The sequence below is a fragment of a genome, unplaced genomic scaffold, assembly GCF_019419815.1.
Source record: "Pyrus x bretschneideri cultivar Hongxiangsu unplaced genomic scaffold, Pyrus_bretschneideri_v1 Contig13, whole genome shotgun sequence".
Classification (NCBI taxonomy): domain Eukaryota; kingdom Viridiplantae; phylum Streptophyta; class Magnoliopsida; order Rosales; family Rosaceae; genus Pyrus; species Pyrus x bretschneideri.
This window is the reverse complement of record NW_025999424.1, coordinates 8,186,026-8,213,416: the sequence shown is the minus strand read 5'-3', so window position 1 is coordinate 8,213,416 and position 27,391 is coordinate 8,186,026. Positions and strand designations below refer to the sequence as shown.

Sequence of the window (27,391 nt, the reverse complement as noted above, 5' to 3'; positions counted from 1 at the left end):
TTATTTATACGTATACTACTTCCAAAGAGGCATGAAGTTTTCTGAAAATTGCAAATAACGCTCCCCTTTAATCTAATATAGTCATCTCCTTTCTTTTTTGCCTCCTTTTGCTGCACATGACCGGGAAGGGAAAGATTCACATGTATCATATCTGTTAGTGCGGCGTTTACGCCCTAATACAAAAGTCTTTAACATATGCATGCTATTAGAATTAAGTCACATCAACGATGTTTAATTATAAAAGGTTACCTTTAATTGTTGTTCAATGTGTTTATAATTAAATGGGTGCAGATTTGTGGTACTATTTTTTTACACAATTTTTGAGACATTTTTGTGGGGTCACTGCTGCGTAATGTATTTCAACGATATGAATCGTCTATCTTTTGAAACATTGTTTATAGATCATCATTGCTAAAAATTAGACAAATCTTAAACTATGAAGACATTCATTTGTAGTAAAAGAAATTGACGAATACGATTCTACAAAAAAACCTTAAACTCTTAATTCAAATTTAGATGATTTTTTGTGATATTTGAGCGAAGACGTAAAAGATAGACGATTCGAACCATTAAAATATATTACAAAGTAGAGCCCACAAAAATAAGTATAAAAATTTGTGTAAAGAAAAAATAGTGTTACAGATCCACCACAGTTATAATATATTCTTATCATCGAGGTCACAGACGTGCAAACCCAACCTTTATATTTGGTGCTCCTTCATTTATTTCTTCTTCTTTTCTTTTCTTTTCTTTTTATAACCAATACATGGATGAACCTAGCTAGCTAGATTGAGCAGCACATGGACACCCTATTGGAAGAACCTGTATTGATGTTGCAAGTTCTAAGTTTTATCCTTTTTCAACCAAAAACAAAATAAAATTAAAAGTTTTACCTTTTGTAATAAGTTATATATTAAGATGCAATTATTGTGATGTTAACAAAAACAAAATGTACAAGTAGAAAAATTAATCCTATATATTCCTGGCCACAAAAGTACAACAATTAACAAAGTAAAATATAATGGACTGTCTTTGATTTCTTCGTCTTAAATCTGTTGGGATTAGAGTAGTATATAAAAAGTCATCCACAACACTAGAACAGATTGTGTAGTATTGTGGAAGAAGCTGATCTTTAGTATATTTGTAACTTTTTTGCCTACCAAACAATTTTTATATTTTACTTTTGGAGGAAAAAAAAAAGTATTCGTTCACGTACCAAAAGCTCTATCTTATTTGCATGTAACTATAAATGCACCAAAAAAATTATAAGTTTCAATTTTAGTTATAGAAATGAAGTCTATGCCAACAAGCAAGATGGCATTTAAGTTTCAACTCAAACCATGTCGATAATGCACTAGCTCAAATTCAGGGATTTTTATCAAGATTGGTCCCTGAAATTAAAAATAAAAAATTTATCAATTTCATTTGTAAGCTCTCACAAATCAATTTGGTCTTTTTGTTAACTTGCTATTAATTTTTTTCGTTAGCAAGGACCGATCTACCTGGGACAAGGTGGGTCAGCTGACCCTCCCCCCCCCCTTCCCCCAGCTCAGAAATTTTGCATAGAATAGTTGGGTGTTGCCTTTGAGAATCTGAGATGCCCTTGAAAGTTGCCCACTACCTGCTCGGCGAACTGCCTTTATGGGCATTGGGTAGGGTAGTTGCAAACCTCATGCTTTTGTATGCATTGCTATGACATCTTTCAATGGGCTCACTCGGCATGTGTTGGCATTTTTCGACATGCTCACTCAAAAACTATTGTCATCAGTCGACATGCTCGTTTGAAAGTTGGTGGCATATGTCGTCAAGCTTACAGTATGATTTAGCAAATGACCTCAAGCCTACCAAAACTCAATGAAATGCTATTTTGTCCAATAAAAATTTGTGTGATGTGCACCCTTGTCTGATTGACCACATATATCCTGGATCCGGCATTGCCTCACATCTAAAGCTTGGTGGGTTTAGGTGCTGAACCAGCGGAGATCACCTGTGTCATCGTGATGGTCTTGGGGCTGAGGAAGCTGAGGGTGTGAGACAACGGCTGAGAAACTTGCTGCTAGTGGTAGTTTTCCCAGGGGAATTGGGGTTCTTGTGATTGGATCTGAATATGGGGTTGCTGACTTGCTGGTGGTGTTTTCTTGTTTTTGTTTTCCGTTTTTTATTTTTGTTTTGTGTATTTTAGTTTTAAAATATTAATAAAATTGATTTTTATGATTAATTAATGTGGCGTCATATTATTGGTTACTTGAAATTTATTTGGTTGCCACATCACCATACTAATAGAAAATTTAAAGATTATTTTGATTGAAAGGCACAATTTTGGAGATTAAATGTAATAAAATATATATTTGAGTTTTCACTCTAATATTTTCTTCTTAATAATGACATATAAACTTCAATTTGCCCCAAACACAAGAACAAAACTAAAAACCTGCGTCCGCTACGTACTTAGTTGCTGTGATACATATGGGATTCGAGCATTGCATACAATTGCAGTAAACTAACACAAGGTACGTAATAAAAAAAATTAAAAAAAGAAACTAGTTGCAGAAGAAAGAATTTACTTCGATTGTGTAGGACAAGTTACAAATAAAATAGTGGACCACGTACGCAAGCCGTGGCTCAACTTGCTTTTGGCATGCAATTGGCATGGATCCAAAGAGGAAAGAAACAATTTCAGGCCGAAAGAACAAGAAGATTTTTAATCTTTTTTTTTTTTATTCAAAGATTTGTAATCTAGTTTGTAGTATTGTTGGGGTGATTCCACTGAGGCAAAGCACAGATTGCAATATATGCTTCTTGGGTTCCTCAATTGTATTATTTCTTATATAAAGGGACCCTTTTCGTTGTTTCTTTCTACATCATTTCACTCGTGGGCACCAAAAGATCTGAGGCATAATCCCCAAATAATGTTCGACTGTTTTCCCAAAGATGGCATTGCACAGATTAATGATATCGATGACGTCCTCTTAGTTTTCATTTATTTTCTTGTCAAGTTACGTACATTAATATAGGTAGGTTAACAAACAAAATTAAATTTGAATCATCTTCTAATGATCTGGATAAATCCTTGATGTGATTCCAAATTTGTCTAGAACAAAGTCGTTTTTATTAAATTTGATATTTTTATATTGATCACCATTCCATAAGCATTATACGCATTACTTTTTGGAAAGTCATTTTTGTACAATTTTAATTTTTTTTATATTCTACGTATTACCTCTTCAGTCTTGATTATATCATTTAGCTATCTTTTGTTTTGTTCAATCTAATGATGTAAAATATTGAACTGAGTACATTCATAGAATAAATTCCTTTACATATACATTACAAGCCTTGGCCTTTAATGATTAGTATTTCTTTAACTCACTAATACTATTGTTTAGAAAAGAAAAAAACAACTAATTTACATTCAATTAGCATACTTATGAAACAAGAAATCCTCATAAGGATTTAATTCATCAATATTACGCTTGAAAAACACATGCAAATCGATTAAGTAGAGAGCTTTTTTAATTTTCACATATATTTGTAATTGTCATCTTCTCTCTCTCTCTCTCTCTCTCTCTCCACGATACTCGAGATGGCACAAGGGCATGTCAGTTGAACCAAGGATCATCAAGTGCAGAAGCATCATGAAGTATGCACTTGTTTTCATCTTTTCTTGTTTGTTTGAAATATTTTGACTCCATTCTACTTGTGTTGTGCCCACGTCTGCCTTCCTTTCTGTCTGATTCTTGACTCTTGACTAGAAAAGATGGAAAAAATTTTGCACGTAGAGCCAACATTAATCCGGAAAATGAGTCACGGTTAGTGACTAAAACCAGTTGGCGACTTGTGAAAAAAATCAACAATTTTTTGTTTATCAGACGGCCTACATGGTTGGACCATTGATTCAACCAGCGATTCAAATTCAATTTTTTTAGAAAAATCAAATTTATCAATGATGGAGATTGAATATTAGCAAATCTAATAGTAAAGAAAAGATCTAATAACCCAAAGTTAAGTTCAATGGTGAAAACAATTAAAAACATTATATAAATCATAAATCACTCAGAAACTCTATAAATACCTATATGTTTGTTTAAACATCCACACAAAATTCACTTTTGTCAAACAATTCTTCTTCTTTTTCTTTCTACCCACCTATGTATTTGTGTTTAAGAATGGGTAGGTTGTGTATTTGTCCATGTTATTTCATGTGGCAAATAACATGGACAAATGTGAAACAATGAGGTAGGTTTTTAGTGATTTTTTATTATTTATTATAATATAAATATTTTTAGGACAAAATGTCTATAAAAATAAATTAGGATAATCTGCATGAATTTTATTTTTAAAAAAGTTACAAAAAAGGTTAAAAATCATTCTTCAATAACTTCGGGTTCTTATTTAAATAAAAATAAAAAAATAAAAAAATAAACTGTTTCTAAGTTACAATCTAAATTTTTTAGGCTAAAAATTTAAATTTTTACTTCAATCATTGGAGTTGGTCTTATAGATAATATGTATATGTATGTCTTATACACTAACAAGTAACACCAACATCATCTTTCTATTCAAACTTCAGATTATCTTGCCCCATCTGTTCCTGATGAAATAAAGTTGCAGATGATCAAATTTTATATAGAGGAGATAAAAATCTCTCTCACGCGTACATCAAATCAATATCATGTCAAAGATATCTATACAGCACTATCCTCCTTGCAATCTTGTGATTGTGACTATATAACTCGAAGAATCCAATCATATATTAATAAGAAGTTATCCCTTTCCCTACTAAGACAGAGTACAAAATTGTCATACAATTGTCTTGTGGAATCTGCCTCTTTATGAGAGACTTTCATGTGTCACCCGGAGAAAAATTCCAAACTACGGCCAAATATTTTTTATTTTTTTCCTGATTTTCAAACGAGTACATTGATTGATTAAACACTTCATACATCAAAATAACCTTTGTTACATGAAGTTCAAAAACTTGGAGGTGACATTTAAATATTTAGGTAACCCTAATTGGTGTTGTTTCTTAATCTTTACCCCAATAAACCCTAATTAAAAGAGTCGAAGCCACATTTAGGATTATGTGCCAGCACTGGAAGTACTTAGGACCATATGCATGTATACAACTAGAACTTGCTAAACCATGTATGTGCTCCCCAAGCTAAGGTGTTAGCAGATACTTCCCCCATGCATGTACCATATTGAAGAAAATAAATGCTAATAAATCTCAAGTTAACTTCAAGATGCGCCCTTCAAGGAATGGAGCTTTGATGTCTCATCCAGATAATATATGTCTTGATATCGTATTTAGTCCCACTATTGAACGACTGTCAATATTAATACCATCAATTATGTTTTGATATCAAATATATGTCTTGATATCATATTCGACAACAAACTTGCCAACAAGTCATCGATAATTTCTGATAATGTTAACATAGATAGTTTAGGGCTTGTTTAACAACTATTTTGTTTATATTTTTTATTTGCATCTTCAATGTGTTGAAAAAATTAATTAGTTAGCAATTTAGTTTATTGTAGTGTAAGGGAATTTTCGTTTTCAAATCTTAAGGGTTTTTTGTGACCCAAAAGTATTTGTATTTCTTGTCTATTAAACTTTAGGGTTAGCTTTTTACAAATGAATATTTGTGACTTAAGTCTAACAAAATGTAGTTTATTTGGGTTATGTAACATTATTGGTAATGTTGTAGTGTTCTTTTTGTTGGAAAGTGCTATTCACGCACATGTTTTACCTTTCACACATCCTTGTTAATTTTTTACCATTGATCTTTTTCAATTCATTTGATCTCATGGCCAGAAATTGAGAGAGGTGTGAGAGGAGTTAAAATGGGTATATGGATATCACTACTCTTTTTGTTTTGTTTTGGTAAAGTTAGTAGCATTAAAGTTTTTCATTTAATTGCTAAGGGAAGAAGTATTAAGTAAGAATGAAAACAAAACTTAAAAAGTGAAAACAACTTTAAAATAGTTTTCGAGTTTCTTTAATATAAGAGGTATTGCACAACATATTAGTGTCGGACTAACCTCTCGATACCACATGAGTCGACATCATATTTTTATCCTCCGGGTCAAACTGTACGCCGCCAAAGCAAAGTCAGTGGCACCAAAGAATGCATCCCTAGAGTTTGAACTCGAGTTAGAGATTCTAACCTATAGTCGCTTTTCACTATATCAAGCCCTTGAGTTTTTTTCTATCCAATTTGTGTAATGTTAGGGAAACCAAATTTCTAAACCAAATTTTGTAAATCAAATAATGTGGATGTTGATGATTGAATTGTTACTTAAATGTCGATTAACGTGCTTATTTCTTATTAGTGACCCATGATTTGGTTTGCAAATTTGATTTAAAAATTTAATCTTCCTAACATTATCCTTTTTTTTTTTCAAATATTTCATCTATCATTAGCTAGCACAAAGAGTAAAATAAAAAAATAAGAAACAAAATAATTATCAATTGAACACTTACACTATGTTTGGATGAAGAAATTTAAGATTACTAAGGAATTTTAAAATGAGAGAAATTGAAATGACGAGATTTTATTTTCTAGAATTTGTGAATTTTTTTGTTTGGTTAATCTAAAAGAACAATGAATTGAATACAAAATTTGTTATTTTAAACTCTCAATCATAAAAATTAAGAAATGACGCCTATTTACATATAATTTAAACTTGGAAATTGGAGGTTCCAAACTCCAAGTTTTTTTTCCACGCTGAAATTTTAAATTTCTATATTTATGAATCCAAATAAGGAAATTAATGCTTGTCAATTTACAAATTCTGATTTTTACTTAAATTATAAGTTTATTTCTCTTATCCAAACATAATGTGAAGTTGTGACAGCATTTAGAAGTAATGAAGGCAGTGATTGCACGTGCAATCCTTGTGGTCCCAAAAAAATGAGAGAATCATTACCCGTGGGCAAAACTAATATGAAGGAAATTTTATGCAGGTCACACCCGTGCGTGTATGGTGGAAAATGGTCTTTATCCAAGGGTTGCCAGGGTGGGGCGAACAACAAAAAGAGATAAGGGGTGGGGGTTGGGGTTGGGGTTGGGGTTGGATTGAAATCAAAATAGGCAGAAGCTGGTACCCTATACTTCTAAACAAAATAGTTTCGAATTATTTTCTGCTTTAAAAGGGAAAAGTTTAGGGATGCAACATGACCTTGAATCTTCAGATTTGTTCTCTCTACTTTCAATTTGGTTATGACAATTACTAATCTTTTAGAATGTGTCAATTTGCTTTATAGTGCTACATTTTTTCATCAAATTAAGAGTTATTTTTGTTCATTCAAGTGAGGAGAACAAATAAAAAATATGACAGTTATTTGAGACTAATTGGTACGCGTTAAATAATTAGAGAGCTAAGAACGAAATGAAAGCTCAAATATAAGAACGAATGTGATACATGAGTATATTATTGGCATGACCGTTGCACGTGATGGTACTAATTCATTCAATGAACAAGAATTTATCGTGATATATGATTAAACTCATTATTTATTTTTATTAGATTCTCTGAAGTTCAAACTCACTCACATACTATTAAAAATCATATATATAGGCAGCCATTAAGGGAAGAGATCTCCATTTAAAAAAAAAATAAGGACACCCTCTTGACCGTTAGATTTGACTTTAATGAAATTCTGTGGTTGATATTCTGTGGCCTGTGATTTAACCACAACCCTTCTTAGCAAAAACAGAAACTGAAAATTAACCACAACCCTGTTACACACCTTCTTCATCCTCGTATCAATTCTCAATGAATTCGAAGCGAAATATCAATTTATGTCGATGATGAAGTCAAGTAACTTAGCCAGGGCCTGCATAATTAAATAGTAAAAACCCTAGATATAACAATATCAGATGAACAAAAGTTCGTATGCTAAGCACAATTTTGTATACACGAAACTAAATTCCACGAAACATTTTGTCGTAAAGAGTTGTATCAGCTTTGTGAAATTTTACCGTCTTTTTTTCTTGGTTGGATGAGACAACGAAATTGTTTGCACCAAGCAGAGTTAGAGCTTCCTCTTTCTTTGATAAGCTTGTGCTGAAAACTGTCACGTTTAGTCCGAACGCCTTCCCAAATTTCACTGCCAAGTGTCCGAGACCACCAAGGCCAATCACACCCGGTGAATTTCCGGCCTGGTTCATTTTATGGCGGATCATTGGAGCATAAACAGTAATGCCGGCGCAAAGCAGAGGTGCTGCAGAAGCCAAGGGGTAGCTCTCTGGTATCTTGAAGCAGTACCTATAATAATTTCAAGAACAAAGTTAACATCCTCATTTGTGATAGATTCGTACTGTTTCCGGATTTCTTGAGCATTAAGACACTATAAGTCTAGGCACTCGCGTTGCAGTTATTGCAAATACGCAGTGTGGATGGTCACAAAATCTAAAACAATAAACTAAACATATCCTAATAGATGATGATACAGAAGTACGGGTTGACACATTACATTTGACATGGAGAATACTAAGGTTGGGTTTGGTAATTCCCATGTCTCTTCCCAGGAGTTGAGAAATGTAAGATTCTTTACCCGCCTTTGGTAATTACCCGTACCATTTTCTTTTTTTTTCCCATATTTCGTATGTGTAAATTGAAAACAAAATTTATTTCATTTCCAATTGCATACTTGAATTTACAAAATGACTTGCTTGAAACAAGTGCAGTGTTAACGTGAAGCCCTGCACAAGTTATGTAACATTGTATGATTAGTTCATGACACCATGATATCGGTCTACCCATTCACACAAAAGCCCAAATTTCAAATTCTAAATATGCAATTAATAGGGGCATTGATCATAAGAAAAACGTAGTTATTGTTTGCCATCCCATCTAGGGCTGGTTATGGCTAATTAAGGATCCTAGGGCAAAAACTAAGTTAGGCCCTTGCCAATTACTACTACGGTCTAGCAATATTTCCCTTCACTTGTAAGTGAAAGGTCATAGTTTCGATTCTTGCCAAAAGGGAATTTGAACCACATTATTATGACCAGCCCCAGTGTGAGGATTAGCCCACTCCCCTACTCCCGTAGCATATTATCGTTTGTTCAAAAAAAAAAATGTGATGCAGCCATTATTTCAGTCTGTCCTTTTTTTGTCTACCCACTCACCTTCACACCTGAAGATGGTTATTTTCCAACCACCAGGCTAATGCACAATCATGCAATAGAAGAGAAAATTGAGGCTATTGTTATCTAATATGATTGGATCATTGATTACTCATATTTCTCAACACATACCTGTTTGGGCCTTAAATATTAGGTTTGGTCAAAAGAGAGATGACTGGGTTAAAAGGTTGTGGTTCTCTGCCCAATACTGATTTCTCAAGTCAAGTGAAGTTCAGCCATGGAAGGAATGATTCGATTGAGTTCTAATTAAATTGAAATTGCTAAGGATCATGGTAGATATTGATAAGATTCGAATTATTACAAGAGTCAAGACTTGTGACTGATCAAATAACAAGTGAATTTAATCCATAAGACGGCTAGGTTCAGAATCCTAGTTCAAGTCGAAGTGGCTGAGACCATGTGCGGATTGGTTTTGTTTAGTGAAAGGATAATATCATAGATATCTAGAAAAGCACCGAAGAAATATAGTTCTATTAGGATTCTACTTCAGCTAGCTTGGTCACCACGAATTGGTTCTTCAACTCAACACACAAATGCCATGCGCAAAACCTCGCTCTATGCTAATCCTTCTTGTACTATGAGATGTCACTAACTCACCTAACTCCTTCATCAACTTCAGGTTGGAGTAACAACACTATGTTGACAACTGATGACATCTTCAATTTGGATTAACAACGCTGGAGCTGTAGAATCAGGGGACTGAGAAATTCCTTCAGTTTAGATTAATAGCACTACTTTGAGTTTGGCTAGTTACTTATCCAAGTCTCTGCCATCGAGGAGCCATTGGTTTTCTTAGTGAAATAGATCATCTCACTACCCTCTTGGTGATGAGGTGTTACCAGATTTCTCAGTGTTCAGCACATTTAAAGTTGAACCTTATTTGAACTTCATAGTGACTAGCAACCTTGTATTTAGGTTCTAAAACCCAAGGCCAAGACATGTTCCTTCCTCGCCCGTGATCGCTTGAATACAAAAGTCAGCAACGCATTCGACACCACCACCACATCTATTCTACTCACTTGATCGAACTCAGTCTCAAGTTGACACCCCCGCATCCACTAAAAAAACGTAGTTAGCTCTTCATTATTCGGTCTACATGACAATTTGATAGTTTAAAGCCAATTGTCACGCTTTAAATAATTAGAGGGCTAAGGAAGAATTGAAAGTCAAACAAAAAGAAAATTGTATGAGGCATATTTATAATTTCAACTTTGGCGCTCAGTTACAAACAGGAGGATTACAGGACATATCAGCCCAAATGCCCGTTTTCCTAACATGGACTGCTTATCCTCTACTTGAAGAACAGTTGCTTAACTGGGCTTCTGAAATTTCCTCTAATTAATCCATGGACCGAAAGCAAAATGAAATCATATCTCAAGGTAAATTTTAAAGTGATAAAAAAATGGAAAACTCAATGTAATACATGAGTACGTTGTTGGCGTGGGCGATACACGTAGTGGTGCCAATCTATTCAAGCTAAAAACAAGAATTTATTGTGATATATGGCTAAACTCATTTATTTATTTCATATAATTCTTTAAAGTTCTAACTCACTCACATCACATGTTAATTAAAAATTGAGTACAAACACTTCCACCTATAACAAATATCAAAGTAGGACAACATTCGCTTCTTAGCAAAAAAAAAAAAAAAAAGAAAAAAAACCGAAAAATTAACCGCAACCATGTTGCATACCAACTTCTTCATCCTCATACCAAGTTCTCAATGAATTCAAAGAGAAATATCGATTCCTCATCATTTTAGGGAGTTCTCCACATCTATAACAAAACGGTACTTCACATCCCTCTTGATCAGCCTCTCAAGAGCTTCATTCACATACTGAATTGGAACTATTTCTATGTTTGGATAAATTTTGTGAGCAGCACAAAAGTCTAACATTTCCTGCGTCTGTTTTGTACCTCCCGTTCCGCTACCAGAAATTGACTTCATACCTGACAAATAGTCAATATATTTTGTAAAACGATCTATAATTCTTGTCTTAAAAAAGAAAGTTGTGAGTATTAAAAGTGTTAACATACCAATAATCAAGCTCATGGGACTTAATTTAACTTCACTTGGCACCCCAACCAAGACTAGAACACCAGCAGTCTTCAGCAGAGACATATACAAATCAAATGGATGATCACCAGATGCTGTGTCGATGATGAAGTCAAGCGACTTAGCCAGGGCCTGCATAAACAGTAAAAATTGTCGATGTAACAAAATCAGATGAATAAAAATTCGTATGCTAAGTGTCGCGAAAGACTGGAATGGGAAACAAAACGGAATGTACACACAAAACTAAATTGCACGAATCAATTTTCCGTAAACAATTATATCAACTTGTGAAATTTTACCGTCATTTCCTCTTGGTTGGATGAGACAACGAAATTGTCTGCACCAAGCAGACTTAGAGCTTCCTCCTTCTTTGATAAGCTTGTGCTGAAAACTGTCACGTTTAGTCCAAAAGCCTTCCCAAATTTCACTGCCAAGTGTCCGAGACCACCAAGGCCAATCACACCTAGTGATTTACCGTCCTGGTTCATTTTATGGCGGATCATTGGAGAGTAAACAGTAATGCCGGCACAAAGCAGAGGTGCTGCAGAAGCCAAGGGGTAGCCCTCTGGTATCTTGAAGCAGTACCTATAATAATTTCAAGAACAAAGTTAACGTCCTCATCTATGACAGATTCGTACTATTTCCGAATTTCTTAAGCATTAAGCAATTAATTATGCAGACACTATAAATCTAGGCACTCGCATTGCAGTTATTGCAAATACGCAGGGTCGACACTCGACAGTCACAAAATCTAAAACCATAAATTTAACATATCATACTGTTTCCGGATAGATTCGTACTGTTTCCGGATTTCTTGAGCATTAAGACACTATAAGTCTAGGCACTCACATTGCAGTTATTGCAAATACGCAGGGTCGATGGTCACAAAATCTAAAACCATAAACTAAACATATCCTAATAGATGATGATACAGAAGTACAGGTTGACACATTACATTTGACATGGAGAATACTAACCTTTCATGAGCAACAATGTAACTGGAAAACCCTCCTTTTGTAATCGTGCCATCAGCATCAACATGGTTATAAGTCAAAATTGCTCCCTTTTCACAGCAAATCTCTATGCCATCTCTACAATAGTCGCAATCTCTACAAGAATTAACAAAAGTTCCCACTCCAACATGATCACCAACTTTGAAGCCGTGAACATTTGGACCAACCTCTTGAACAATGCCAGCAATCTCATGTCTGTTGTACAATCAATCATAGACAAAATAGGTCAGTTCAAGGAAATATATGTAATAACAATCATATATGTAACATAATAAATCATTCGACATACCCAGGCACCATTGGATACATGGCGTTGCCATGCTTGTTCCTTGGAAAAACCACATCAGCATAACAAATTCCGCAGTGCGTAATTCTTATCGAAACATCATCGTTTTGAAGATTCCTGAATACATTAACTCAACCTTTGTTTAATTAAAACTATCAATATTACATATATAGCATGTAAATTCAATATACTAGTCATTTAGTGTACTTTAGATAATTGTATCCGGATTTCAAATTCGTGATCTAGCTGCATCGAACTTTATTAGGCCTAAGGATGAGAGATTTATTTCTTAATTATTTTCCATCAAAATTTTATATTATTTCAAAGACTGCATTGCCACTAACTTCGGGGAAGATATCACAAGCTGCATATTAGTATAACCAATTAAGGGCGTTGTGTTTATAAAAAGGAATGGCACTATACTTCTTTCTACTTCTAGCAGATCACTTCAAAGGAGTGGATACCACTAAAGTTTTGGTATCAACCAGGTGAAATCAAGCAATATATATATATATATATATATATATATATATATGTATGTATATATGTATGCATGTATGTATGTATAGACACACACGCCTACTAGTCGTTGACGTAATGGTAGTTGTCTCTAGTTAATACAAGAACAATATGTATTTTATGTGAGTTGTATGCCTAATTATGGCTAGTCTTGCAAGTTACGCTTATCTAGCCATCCAATAACGTACATATATAACTCAGTTTACAACTATTCAGTATTACAATTTGATGGTATTTTTCTTCATTCAGAAGTTAGAGGTCTTAAGTTCGAATCTCGTAGATGGCAGTGGCGAAGCTAGGAATTGTTGGGTGGAGGGGCGAAATTTTCCGAATCCTTACCTCCAATTAGTAAACCGTTTCTCAATGAAGACATTACTTCCATCATTTCTCATTTTATCAAAATCACATTGAAAAGTCTCAATAATGGCAAAATGTTACATCTTTTGCTATACTATATTTCAATCACTCAAAATTATCAAACTAACGGGAGATAAAACATCGATTGTCCTTCCCCATAACTTATAGTATCATTCCATTACCTAAATGTATAATGGAAAGAAAAAAAGTCACTTAATCCTTGAGTAGAGTCTACTACGAGTAATAACTAATTAGACCAACAATTTAGTTAATTAATATTAATAATTATATAAAATTATTAATAGTTAACAATTAATTTAATAAAAAATCAACAATTCAATTAATCAATAATCAACAGTTAAATTCATCAATAACCATACAATTCATATCAATTAAACAAAATTTTATATTAAACTATCAATTAGGGATAATTAAATGTATAAAATAAATAAAATAAAAAATAGATCTTTACATTAAAAGTGGCTATGGAAGTTGGCTTGGAAGATGTTGGCTTCGAGGCTCCTTGGAATGGAAGGTGGAAGCCGCTGGCTAAGGCTTGAAGGCTTGAAGCTGGAATGGAAGGGGACACGGACGAATGGAAGGTGGTCCCCTCCCCTTATCTTTTTAACTTTCAATGATCACACGGCGCCGTTTTTAGCTTTTTACTATTCTTTTAGTACGCCGAAACGATGCCGTTCTGCTTAAGATTTCTTTTTCATAAACCCAGGTTCAAAAGAACAGACCCGCAGCGCAGCAGCAGGAAGGAAAAGGGATGGTTTGCAGGTTTTCCGACGATCTAAAGGGGGCAGCAAGTTGCTGCTGGGCATCATTTCCGGCGAGAGGAGGGGCGACCGCCCCTCCTTGCGCCTATGTAGCTTAATATCGACATATTCAAAAAAAAAAAAAAAAAAAAAAAAAAAAAAAAACCTCAGTTCACATGTTTCCGTTTCTGTTTTGTTAAAAACACATTAAACTGATAGAAATTTAGTTACCTTCGGGCAAACTTGTACGGCGAGAGAACTCCAGATTCATCAGTTGCAGCCCATCCCAAGCAGTTTCCAATGACACTACTCGTCTGTGAGCTCATGCTTAATAACTGGGACCCTTAATAATTTGTTGTAAATATGGAGAGGGCTCCCCAGAAATTGGGAAGAAATTAAAGAGATTGTTGAGAAAAAAAGTCGTTTTGCTCTAGGTTTTTGGGCTTTTTATCTTGGTGAACAGTTTTAAGTTTTTGGGTTTTGGTTGTCATGGGAGATGCTATTTTACTATTTATAGACTTACGTGCAGGTTTTTGGGTGACGCAAGAGCATGCGTGATCACCTCCATTAATGTACGCGGTTATAACTTCGGTTCATGGGTACCTTTCAACAGGTTAACTTGCAGTTGCAAACGAGGATTCTATCATTTTCTAATCTATTTTATCTTTCTTATCTACCTACATGATATATTATATTGATATTTTATAAAAATAATAAGATAAAAAGTAAAGTATGAGAGAAAGAAGGGAAATGAAATGAAAATAGGAGGAGAGAGAATCTTACTTCTTCGTGCCAAAATTTGTACTAATTCAATATACCATGATTAACCTAAACGAGAAATTTTTTTAGTATGACAGGTATACAAGGTGGTACATCATGTGTTACTATAAAAAAGTTAATAACTTAAAAAATAAAATTTTTCATCATTTACATAAAAACACGTAGTATATTACTCATATTCTCGTCATAATGAAAAATTTCTCAAGATGATCCCAGAAGGAAGGATGTAGATACCATTATCAATGGAAAGAGATCATCTCCAGATCTTTTTTACGAATGTCACTAAATCAAGTGATCCAAACCTTTGAAATTTTATCCAACGTATCATCTGTTTTGATCCCTTAAAAGCTATAATAATTTTTTATTATTGGATGAAATTTCAAAGGTTCAGATCACTTAATTTGGTAATCTTAGTGGAAGAGATCCGGAAATGATCACTTTTCATTATTAATTTGTAATTTCCTCTTATTTCCAACTTGTTTGACCTTTTCAACTTTTTCTTTTTAATAAACAACAAAGTCAAATTATATATACTAAAACGCAATGAGAAAAACACTGTTTCTAAGCACAGTTCAACAGGTTCACTTGCAGACGATGATTCTCTCATTTTCTAATCTATCTTATCTTTCCTATATTCCTACATGATATCTTATATTAATATTTTATATAAACAATATGACAAAAAGCAAAGTATGAGAGAAAGAAAGGGAATGAAATGACAATAGGAGGAGAGAAAATATTACTTCTTCGTGCCAAAATTTGTACTAATTCAATATGTTGTGATTGACCTGAACGAGAGATTTTTTAGTATGATCGGTATACGGGGTGGTACACCATGTGTTACTATAAAAAAGTTAATAACTTAAAAAATAAAAATTTCCATCATTTACATAAAAACACGTAGTCTATCACCCATATTCTTGTCACAATGAAAAACTTCTCAACATGAACACATCACTATCCATAGATGATCCCAGAAGGAAGGAAGTAGATACCATTATTAATGGAAGGAGATCATCTCCAGATCTTTTCCACCAAGGCCACTAGATCAAGTGATCTGAGCCTTTAAAATTTTATCTAACGGCTCATCTGTTTTGATCTCTTAAAAGTTATAATAATTTTTTACTATTGGATAAAATTTCAAAGGTTTGAATCACTTGATTTAGTAGTCTTAGTGGAAGAGATTTCCATTATTAATTTGTAATTTCCTCTTATTTCCAACTTGTTTGACCTTTTCAACTTTTTTTTTTAATAAACAACAAAGTCAAATTATATATACTAACGCGCAATGAGAAGAACATTGTTCCTAAGCACAGTGTAAAGACTAAAATACCCCCATTCAATTTGTCTTTTCCTTCCTATACTTCATGCTGCTACAGTAAAAAGACGAAAAGCCATGTTGCACACGTGGTGCGCTAGCGAGATTTCTCTCCCCCACCGCTTCCTTCCTCTACAGTCTGCATCGCTTGCTTTTTACTCCAATCCAAATCGAAACCGAAAAAGCTCATCTAAACGTTCACACCATCAAGACAAGAAATTTCACCGTCATACTTCTCTAGATCCTTCCAAACCCACATCCCTATTTGCTCATCCAAATCAATTCACCACCAAATTCCTCCACATCGTTTCAATCTTCAGCAAACCCAAAACTCACTCACTCACTTTGTCAGTTATGCTATCACTCTGTCAACATGTTTTGTGGCCATTAGAAGCCGCAAAACCCCTTGACCGGAACTCAGTTTGGCCATCCAGAAGCTACGGGAGGAAGAATGGAATTTTTTTTTTTTAAACACCCTAAGCCTAAACGACGATGTCTTGCTCCCTTGCCCTGCTGTTATTTCCTTATGTCGTCTCTTCCACAATAATAGTATTTTCATAGTTATACTATCCTGAAATTTTATGATCTAAGTCGACATTTTAGGTATGAAATTGAGAAGATTTGAAAAACATTTGTGTTTGAGAAAGAAGCTGCAAAGAAATTGACCAACAGAAAGGGAAAAAAAAAAGTAGAAAGCATTGATCATAAAAAGTGATAACAATAAGTCGCGTAGGGTATTGATTTAAATTTGGTTTAATTATGAAGTATAGTAGTATGTTCTAATTTTTAAGGGTATATGTTCTACAAAATATGTTGGCAAGTTTTGCATGTTGCCCACAAAATTATGGAACCGCCATGTATATATTTGCTATTAGTGTTCAGATTTTCACTTGATCTTTTTTTTTATTATTAATTTGTGGACCAATTTTAGTTGCTAATCATTGTTATAAACCCGTTGCATCGCGCGGGTTTTTTTTCTTGTTCATTCTAACATGCTATTATGTTTTTTTTTGTTCATTCTAACATGCTATTATGGAAGGACATGCATAAATTTATTAAAAAGAATAAAAGTACAAACAAAGAGTGGAAGGGCAAGTACCTTACCCCTTAAAGAAAGCCAAACATCAAGCACCAAAACTAGCAAAACCTAAAATTAGGCTTGTGGAACTTAGTTGTGTGTCAATCAACACATAACAAGAAATTTTGATAGAATTATGATGTGGCCACATTGATTTGCGACATTAATCGATCTTCAATTTCAATAACCATTTATGTTAACAACCATTTTATTTATTTTTGTCATGTTTTGTTTGTGTAATTGTAAACAAAATTTATTTCAACCAGCTACATACTTGAATTTACAAAATGACTTGCATGAAACAAGTGCATAGTTGCGTTCCGCACAAGCTATGTGACATTGTTATTGGAGATATGTCCTAAAAGTCATTCTCAAAACTAAGCCTTTCAGAATAATGTTTCAATGTTTAATTATGTCTAATATAACAAATTGGGTAAAGTCACTTATTAAGACTATCTCAATTAAACGATATACATAAATGAATATAAGAAAAATGAAATAATCCAAAAGAAGTTAGACTACATATACTTTCTTCATTGGCGATCACAATTCATGGCCTGCCCTTGGGTCGTCCCTGATCCCATTCTAATTAAATGGTAAAGGGTTTCATGTTCCAACAGCCTCATAGGCATGAAACTTTTTCCAAGCATTTTCCATTCTCAAAGCCCTCTTTTCACTATCTGTTCACTGAGAAGATTTTGTTGAGTCCATAAACACCCAAGATTCTTATTTTCATCTTTAAAAGTCGGGAATTTTATCATATATGATGTCATGTACCAGATTTTTGAAAATTTATTCACTAACTTACTATAAATATATATATATATATATATATATATATATATATATACACAATTTATTAAGTTCTAATTTGGGACTACTTAACTTTTTTTGTAAGTAGGGGTAAAAAAAGTTAGACTCCAATTTGTGTTTGGTAACTCGAGCAAACTTTGTTTTTTTATTTTTTTAAATCATGACAATTCAAAGCAGAAATCAGAAGCAGTAAAAAAATAGTTTTTGGACAAACACCGCCGAATAGTAGCCGTTTATGAATTTTCAATATGCCTATCCTATTCTCCCTCTTCATCGTTCATTTTTGCGCATCAAACATTTTTTTCATCTCTTAGTTTGATCTATCACTCTTTTCTCTTCCACACAAAAGTTCTGGATTCAACTTAACTATTAGTTCTAAAACAACAAAAACAACTACATTTCGAGTCGAATCGTGCAAAGCATGAGCAACATATATATATATATATATATATATATATATATATATTACATTTACATAACAATCTAGGAGACCTTTTTTTCCAGTCAATCAAGTTGTGTGCTATATAGTGCTTGTTAGTTGATACTTATTAAATTTAACGTGATCATTTTGCAATTTGCCAGCATCCTTAAACAGATTCACGAGCAATTTTTCGGTTTACCATAAACACAGTCACGTGACATTAGTATTTGACTCAAATTATAACATATTTATGGATGCAAATTTCCGTCATCTATTCCTTTGACGAAAATGCACCTGCAAAATAATAACACATTTGATTAAGGCCAAAAGCCTCATGCACCCATGATGAATGGGGAGGCTTTGGCCAAAGAATCTCCAATGCCAAAGTTAGAATTATGAAAAGAATGTGTTTAGGAGTTTTTGGGTAGTAAATGACTTAGCATTTTAGTAGGATAAGAAGGGTATTTATAGGAGAATGGCCAGCCCTTTGGGTGGAGATTGTGGTATAATATCTCGCAATTAATATAGCAATTACTCCTAATTTAAACAAGAAGTATTGAGAGTTACCTTTTGAATAAAATCAATATGGGATTGATGAGGAGTGATAAGAGGAATATGAAATAAAGTCCATATTGATCACCTTTTACTCTTCCTTGATTGAGCCGTTATTATCCATTGCATTAGCGTGGGAATTCTAATGTGCCAAGGGTAATCTCGTCCTTATTGTCCAAAAATCCACGTGCCACTTCCATGATTTTTAGGATTATTTTTGGCTCTACAAATGCTCCCACACATGCTAGGCTGCTCGCAGGAAATGGCAGTAGGTGTAGAGATCCCCAACTTTGATGTAGATTCCCACTTGGACTTGGAATTAGATTTTTCTAGGAAAGGGAAATAAATCGTTACCAAAGCTTATGTAAGCCTACCTTAAGTAGGGGATTAAATCAACTTCAGAAGGCAATCATTTATCCTTACAAGAAAGTGAGAAAACTAGAAGATATTTGTTCTCACTCCCCTAGTATTTTTCTTCGCTTGCTCGTGCAAAGAATCGTCTTCCGTTGATTTCTTTGTCTTCTCTGTGTCGCACCAAGGTAAGAAAAACTTAATTTTCTTTGTCTTCTTCTTGCGTGGTGCTGTCGCAAGGCAACCTTTAGGGTGGTGCGGCACGTTGGTTGGCAGGGGCCAAAAGTTAGCTCAGCGTGGGCTGAGGAGGTGGTGTGGCAAGGGCCACAGATTGGCTGGAGCTAAGGGATGACTCAGCATGGGTCAAGGAAGTAGCGTGGCAGGGGCCATAGTTTAGGCTGCTCAGCTTGGTTGAAGTGTCTCGCAAAACTTTTAGCCATAAAACCGTTTGTTGGGCACGTTGCTTCAGAAAAGGCTGATGAACCCACAGAGTCATTATGGCCATGAGTTTTGGCTTATTGGGGCATCGAGATGTTGAGTTCGTCGTCGGCTGCTACCTCTTGACCATTTGCTGCTTATCTAATATTCAAGTATTTGATCATTTGAGCTGTGTCGCCTATATCATAACATGATAAAGATCTGTGGAATATGAAAATTGTTAACAAATCACATCAAAATGAGTAGTTGTATGGAAATTCATGGGCAGTTTGCCCATTTCCGGTGAAGAGTAGACCTAGATTGGTGTTAGAGAATTGGTTTATCCTTTCGCACCAGAGAGCTTACCCAGATGGATGTTGGGGAATTGGTTTACCCTCTCGTACTGGAGAGCTTACCTAGATGGGTATCGAGGAACTAGTTTATCCTCTCACACTAGAGAGCAGACCCAGTTGGGTGTCGGGGAATTGGTTTATTCTCTCGTTTTGGAGTGCAGACCCAGATGGTTGTTAGGGAATTAGTTTACCCTCTCGCACTGGAGAGCAATTAGTTTACCCTTTCACACTGGAGAGTTTACCCAGATGGATGTCGGAGAATTAGTTTACCCTCTCGCGCTTAAAAGCAATTAGTTTACCTTTTTGCATTGAAGAGCAGACCTAGATAGGTGTCAGGGGATTGGTTTACCCTCTCGCACTGGAGAGTTTACCTAGATGGGTGTCGAGGAATTAGTTTACCATCTCGCATTGGGAGCAATTAGTTTACCCTCTCGCACTGAAGAGCTTACCCATATGGATGTCGAGGGATTGGTTTACCCTCTTGCACTAAAGAGCTTACCCAAATGGGTGTTAAGGACTTAGCTTACCCTTTCACGCTTGAGAGCAATTAGTTTACCTTATCGCACTAGAGAGCATATAAGTCGTTGTTATGAGCACAGCTGAGGAAAACTGGACTGCTAGACAACTGAAATAATCCTCAGCCTGTGAGGTCTTGTTCATCGATCTACTTAAGACTTCGAACTACTTGTGGAACCCGCGTAAGAGTGTAAGTAGGAAGTGCAGTGAGTTGCTCCCAGACCTTTTCCAAGTATTGCACTATCCTTAGATGTTTCATCGTGTGATCTTCTGAGGCTTGGTTAGTGGTCAATTAAGAATCTGAATAGATTGGAAGTTTCTTCACCGCTAAGTCTTTCGCTAGCAAGGGCTACTAGTAGAGCCTCGTATTCTACTTTGTCATTGAATGCTTTGAAGTTTGAAGTATCGTGAGCTTGATTGATACGGTTAAGAGCTGTATGGCAAGATCGGCACGGCTGTGAGTTATGGTGCAAGATTGGCACGGCTGTGAGCCATGGTGATAAATTGAGGGTGGTCGGGAGTCGTGAAACAGGTAGGCACGACTGTAAACACGGAGTCGGGGCTAGCTTGCGCGCAGTAAAAAGAATTGGACCATTAAGTTTACGGTGCTCAACTACTAGTGATGTGCTGCTCCAGTATTGAATAATCTGGAGTCATGAAAATAAAACCTTCCCCTGGTTCTTAGTGGTTGGGTTGATGTGTCATTCTAGTACCCGTCTGCCTCCAGCGTGCTATTAGGTTGAGTTGATGCATTTTTCGAAATAGAAGTAATCTTTGTATCTGCCAGTGTATGTGAGATTGTTCCATCTGCTCAATCTTGTTGATGAAAGGTGACCTGATTATGTTAGTCATGTCTCGTCGGAGCATCCTGTTAGTTGCTTTGTTGCGTTAGAAATCATGCAATCATTCGGTTGGAAGCTTTTCAACTTCTTCTTGAATTTGCCTCTACTAAGGCAGCAGAGCCTCAGGTTGCCCCCAGTTGTGAGCTGTTGGTCTAAGTTGTTATTCCCTGTGCTTGGCTAATCAATGTCGCGATTATAGTGTATGTGGTACATTCCTAGCAAGCGAGCGAGTTACTCGCTGGTTGCCGATTGAACTTCAGCTGGATTAAGTAACTACTTCTCTCCTTCTGATGTGTTGCCTACTCCATTGTGAGGTGGATGATGCTCATTGTGGGCTTTTCCACAAATAAACACTTCGCTTGGAAGGTTGTCCATGTTGATTATTGGAGTGTTACCCCAAGGTCGTCTACTGCGCGAGGGCACTTATCAACTTTATGACTTGTTGAGACAATTGTTGTTCGCCATACAGGATGGAAGAGCTTGGATGGTAAGTTTCTCCATAGGTGATAGAAGTGTAGTGGACTTTAGGTGCAAAATTTGAGCTTAGATAAGTCAAATCCTTAGAAACTCGAGGTGAAAATGACCCCGGTTCAATTGTCGGTCCAGAAATCTGAAACCGAGATGGTTGAACTTGTCTTGGACCAATGGGATCACCAAGTAGGTCGTGGGAGTAGATTGGACCGCGAAAGTGGTATGACGATGGGAGTGCTTTGGATTTGCGTTGTTGGGGCAGTGTTTTAGGCCAGCTTGCCTGGGCCTGGCTCGGCTACCTTGCGGTGTGGGCTGTAGAGAATTGGGCAGCCTCCTAGGCTGCTTACGCCACTGCTGCCAACACTTGGGCCCGGGCTTGGTCCTAGGTTTAGGTTGTTGTAGTGGCAAATCATATGGTTATGGTTTGTTGCCATGGAGTTGGTCCACTCCCCATTGCCACAGTGGTTCATATGGCCGCCATGGTGATGGTGCTCCGTGGTGGCAAAGTTACTCATCTTGCCATCGTGTTGAGCTTCATTGATCGTTGTGGTAGGGCTATGTCACAAACTCCATCATTTGATCTAGATCTTTGAAAGTAAGAAGTTCTGTTCGTCGTGGTTTCCGAATTTCTTGCCATTGTATTTTTCTCCTATGTCTATTCAAAGAACAAAAAAATTCTAGGAATAAGAACGTATGAAAAATTTACGTATGAACGAGAAATGAGAAACTTTGAATGCGAGAGTCTTCTTCGAGTGTGTGAATCAAACTCTCAATGAAAACACCAATTTGTGATTGCAAATTTCCGTCATCTCTTCCTTTGATGAAAATGCACTTGCAAAATAATAACACCTTTGATTAAGGAAAAAAAGCCTTATGCACCCATGATGAATTAGGGGGGCCTTTGATTGAAGAATCTTAGATGCCAAAAAAATGTGTTTAAGAGTTTTCGGGTAGCAAATGGCTTAGCATTTTAGCTGGATAAGAGGAGTATTTATAGGAGAGTGGCCAACCATATATGGTGTAGTTGGGTGAATAATTGCAAGGTATTATGTGGAATAATATCTTGCAATTAACATGACAATTATTCCTAATTTAAATAGGAAGTTTTGGGAGTTACCTTTTGAATAAAATCAATAAAGGATTAAGGAGGAGTGATGAGAGGAATATGAAATAAATTCCATATTGATCACATTTGACTCTCTCTTGATTAAGTCGTTATTGTCTGTTGCATGCGCGTGAGAATTCTGGTGTGCCTCTAGGGTAATCTCGTCATTCTTATCCAAAAATCCACGTGTCATTTCCTCTTTTTTTGGGATTATTTTTTACTGTATAACATTAATTTTTTTTATAGGACATATAAGTCATATCATTAACCCTTACTATAATACTGAGGGATGACATTGCGTGGTTTGTGTTCCTAGCACGGATAAAAATTAGAAGGGTGTGTGAGAAGTAAAAAAAGATGTGTGGATATCACACCTATTTCTTTATTCTAAACAAATGAGAGAGGGGAAAGAGAATTGAAATGGTGGGTTCTTTGGGAAATCATATTTAATCAACTAAACCATAGTGCGATTGGAAAATAAGCCCACATTAGTAAAATAAAAAAATAAAGAAGAAACTAAAGGAGCCAACCACCAAACCACACCGTTTCATTTAATGGAAAAAAAGTTATAACTAATAGCACAAAACAAAGTAAACGATGTCGTCTGGTTTTAAGTCGTCTTCTTCCCTTGAAAACATTAAAACCCAGCAACGCAACGCACCAACCCCAAATGCCAGCGGGTTCAGAAGATCGAAGGGGCATAATCTTCACTCTTAATGGCGACTTCCAATGAACGGAGGGGGCGGCCGCCCCTCCTTGCTCCTATGTAGCTTCATCACTGGCTCAAATTATATTCATTTCAAGTCTAAAAATAATGTTTTTTAATACACAAGCTATCTCTCCCTTCAGTCGACGCTCTTACAGGAGGTTCCCACCATTTTATTTAGGCTTTCAATGATCATCCCCTGCCCTAAAACAACCTTGAGTCTACCTAACTTTGCATTTAATGCACCACCTACGCGGACTAGCACTTACATCTTTTCACTTATCAATCAGACATTTAACAGTGGAAGTGTCATGTGTTCAGTTGAGATGACGCGTCTTTTTAGAGTGATATGGGCCAAGCATCTAGCTCGGCCTTTAGTCCAATGTCGTCCCTTCGAGCTTTGTTCTAAGCACCTTTACGTCCCATTTTAGGTTTCTGAGCCGTCACGTGGCCTAATTGACGTCTAGCGCCTATTCATGGTAACTTGTGGCATAACATTGTCAGTGTGCTCCTGGCGGTCAAAAAGCTTTTTTACATGTTTTGGTCGAGTTAAGCTCAAAGGTAGTTGGCTTTAGTGCTAGGTAGTATTCTCTTTTAAGCCCCTTGGACCTTGAGCTTCTTGATCTTTCTTGAACTTCTCGATCTCGCATGAGTTTTCCGTGACTTCTTTTCTGATCTGCACCATTATGCACACCTAAAAGGATCCCGTGTTAACACAAGTGTAACCCAATAATTTATCACATTAATATGACCAATTGATTGGTATTCAAATTAGTCAATTGACTTGTTTGTAAATACGAGACCATGACCTTCTAGCCTAAACTAGACCTCTTTGGCCATAACCACAAGTTAGGTAACGAAGTCTAACAGTTTTTTGTTAACATAATTTTAGAGGTAAATTACATTTTCACCCTTAAGTTTAAGGTCAATTACAACTTCATCCAACATTTTAAAAACATTTCAATCACATATATTTACTTTTATTTCATTTCAATTTCATACCATCATTAGAAAATTTGTTAAGTTAATGGTTAGGTGATGATGTGGCAAATATGAGGATGGCAGCCAATTTTGCACCATGTGAATAAAAAAGAAATAAATATTAATTAATAAAAAACAGTTTTTTGTATAATTGAAATTTTGGAAAATATAAAAATAAAATAACATTCTTTTCTATCTCCCGTCCAACGTCTCGCCGTCCTTCATCCCTCGTCCCGCCATTGCCACCTTCATATCAGTACCCAGAACATCATCTGCATAGTCGAAACCCATTTCGAAACCTATCTTGAACATTCACAAACCCATCTTGAAACTTATCTTAGAAATCCCTTCCCTCGTAATCTAGATCCGACAAGACACCATTCACAATCCCCAACTCCAGCAACCTTAGATCCAATCCATAATCCAAAACCCAAAACCCTTCGTCTCTCTCAACATCTCCACCATAGCGACCAATGGAGTCATACATCCTCCAAACCGCACCACCGCTATTCTTTTACCACAGCACTGACCCATCGTTATTCTTCCACATCATCACTCCTTAGATTGTCAAATACCAAAATCCCCTTTTGATTTTGTTGCTGGCTGCGTCTCATTGGTTCGATCGACGCCAATTTGGGGTTAAAATGAGAGAAAGAGATGGAAGAGGTCGCTGGAAATAGGTGGGAGGGCGGCATAGGGGGCAATAGGTTCCGACCTTTCCTCTATTTTTTTTTTATGGGTAATCTATTTTAGAACACACACACACACATATACATATATTTTTTGGTTGATACAAATCTGGGTTTCTTGGTTGATCACAAATAATCTGGGTTTTTTGGGGTTTTGGGTTGGGGGGTTGCAGGGGAGGTGGGGTTTGGGGGTTTAGGTTGCGGGGGAGGGGTTGGTTGAGGGGGGTCTTTTTGGGTTGCGGGTTTTTTGGGTGGGTGGGGGGTTTGGTTGCGGTGAGGGAAAGGAGGTTGAAGATGAATAGTAATGGTGGCGGGGCCCATGTTTTAAAAAATATTAGCATAAAAAGTTATTTATTATTTTTAATAATTTTTTTCTTATGTGGCATGTTAGTGACATCCACGTTAGCAAAAATGTAGTGACATGTCATCATTTAACGATTAAATTGACAGTTTGACTAACGGATGTATGAAATTGTAATAAAATTAAAGTTTGTATGTGAAATTTTAATGTTTTAAAGATAATGTATGAAGTTGCAATTACATCCAAACCTAAATGGGCAAAATATAATTTACTCTAATTTTAATAAGAACAAAAAATATATATTTTAAGAGTTGGTTTTGACTTTGTGAATAATAATGTATAAAATGAACTTATCTAATATTAATTTTTCCTAAAAAATTGTCAGTAACTGCATATTATAGACAAGATTTCTTTCTTTCTTGTTTGCCTCTTGGATTACACAAGATTTCTTTCTTTTCTTGTTGCCTCTTTGATTGCATGTGCCTTAAATTTCAAAGAAGAACATGTAACTAAGATGTAAGTGTGATGTTATCTAAAAAACTATGTGATGTCAACTGGGGAAATTAAAAATACCTAGAGGCATGTGATTGGCCTAATATAATGTCGTCGTAACATCTCAATTGCATGTAAATTTTTTACTTGAGTTAAGACTCAATAATTCAATGGACGAATTGAACAAATTGCAATCTGGGTACTTGCGTTCATGGTCATTTTACACAATCACAACACTTTTACATAAAAGTTTATCAAACATTCTTACACTACTTTTTTTGTTAAAAGTACCTTTACAAGTACATTTTATCAAACACTTAATTATTTTATTTTAAAACGGTTTATTTTATAACAAACTAGTTTTTAATCCCTAAATAAGATGAAGTTTAGAAAAATGTCTTATACAAGATTAAAAATTGATTTTAGTCCCTAGACTCTATTTAATGTCAGCATATGTATTCAATGTCTTTTTTATTTATTTATAATTTTATGAATTTAAATTTTATGAAAATATTATAAATTTTAATTCTCATTATGGTAAGCATCTTATATAAGAAAATATTTTCGTAGACATTTTTCGGTACACTTTTGTTTTTGCATATTTTCTTATCTGCCACTAATTCATTGTAATATATTTAGATATGAATATTTTGGTACACTGGGTTAGTATAATAAGTTTAGGTACAAATATTTCGGTACACTAGTTTAGTATGATATATTTAGATACCGACATTTCAGTAAACTAGTTTAACATCATATAGTTAGGTATGGAATTTTCAGTACACTTATGTTTTTACGTATTTTCTTATGTGTCACTAATTCACTACAATAAATTTAGGTACAGGCATTTCGGTATACTAATTTAGTAAAATATATTATGATACGGATGTTTAGGTACATTAATTAGGGAAAGTTAAATAAATTTAATGAATTAAAATGTATATAATAATAAATTTAATGTAATAACATTAAATAAGTTATCTAGTAAATACAAAAACAAAAATATAATATGAATTTGAATTAAGTACACATTAAGGGATTAAAATCAATATT

General features: G+C 35.2%; 1 protein-coding gene across 2 annotated transcripts; it reads right to left on the bottom strand.

The window, feature by feature from the left end:
- Positions 1 to 10,659: 10,659 nt before the first annotated feature.
- Positions 10,660 to 14,636, bottom strand: LOC125474983 (probable cinnamyl alcohol dehydrogenase 1). 2 transcript variants are annotated; one of them, XM_048579283.1, is made up of 6 exons: positions 14,384 to 14,636; positions 12,519 to 12,632; positions 12,194 to 12,424; positions 11,516 to 11,801; positions 11,198 to 11,348; positions 10,660 to 11,110 (listed from the first exon to the last, which is right to left on the bottom strand). In XM_048579283.1, the coding sequence occupies exons 1-6, from the start codon at positions 14,476 to 14,478 to the stop codon at positions 10,914 to 10,916; spliced, it is 1,074 nt and encodes a 357-aa protein (XP_048435240.1). In that variant the 5' UTR covers positions 14,479 to 14,636; the 3' UTR covers positions 10,660 to 10,913. The 2 variants fall into 2 exon arrangements, with proteins under 2 accessions (XP_048435240.1, XP_048435241.1); XM_048579284.1 differs by lacking the exon at positions 14,384 to 14,636 and adding an exon at positions 13,864 to 14,323.
- Between the last annotated feature and the right edge of the window lie 12,755 nt (positions 14,637 to 27,391).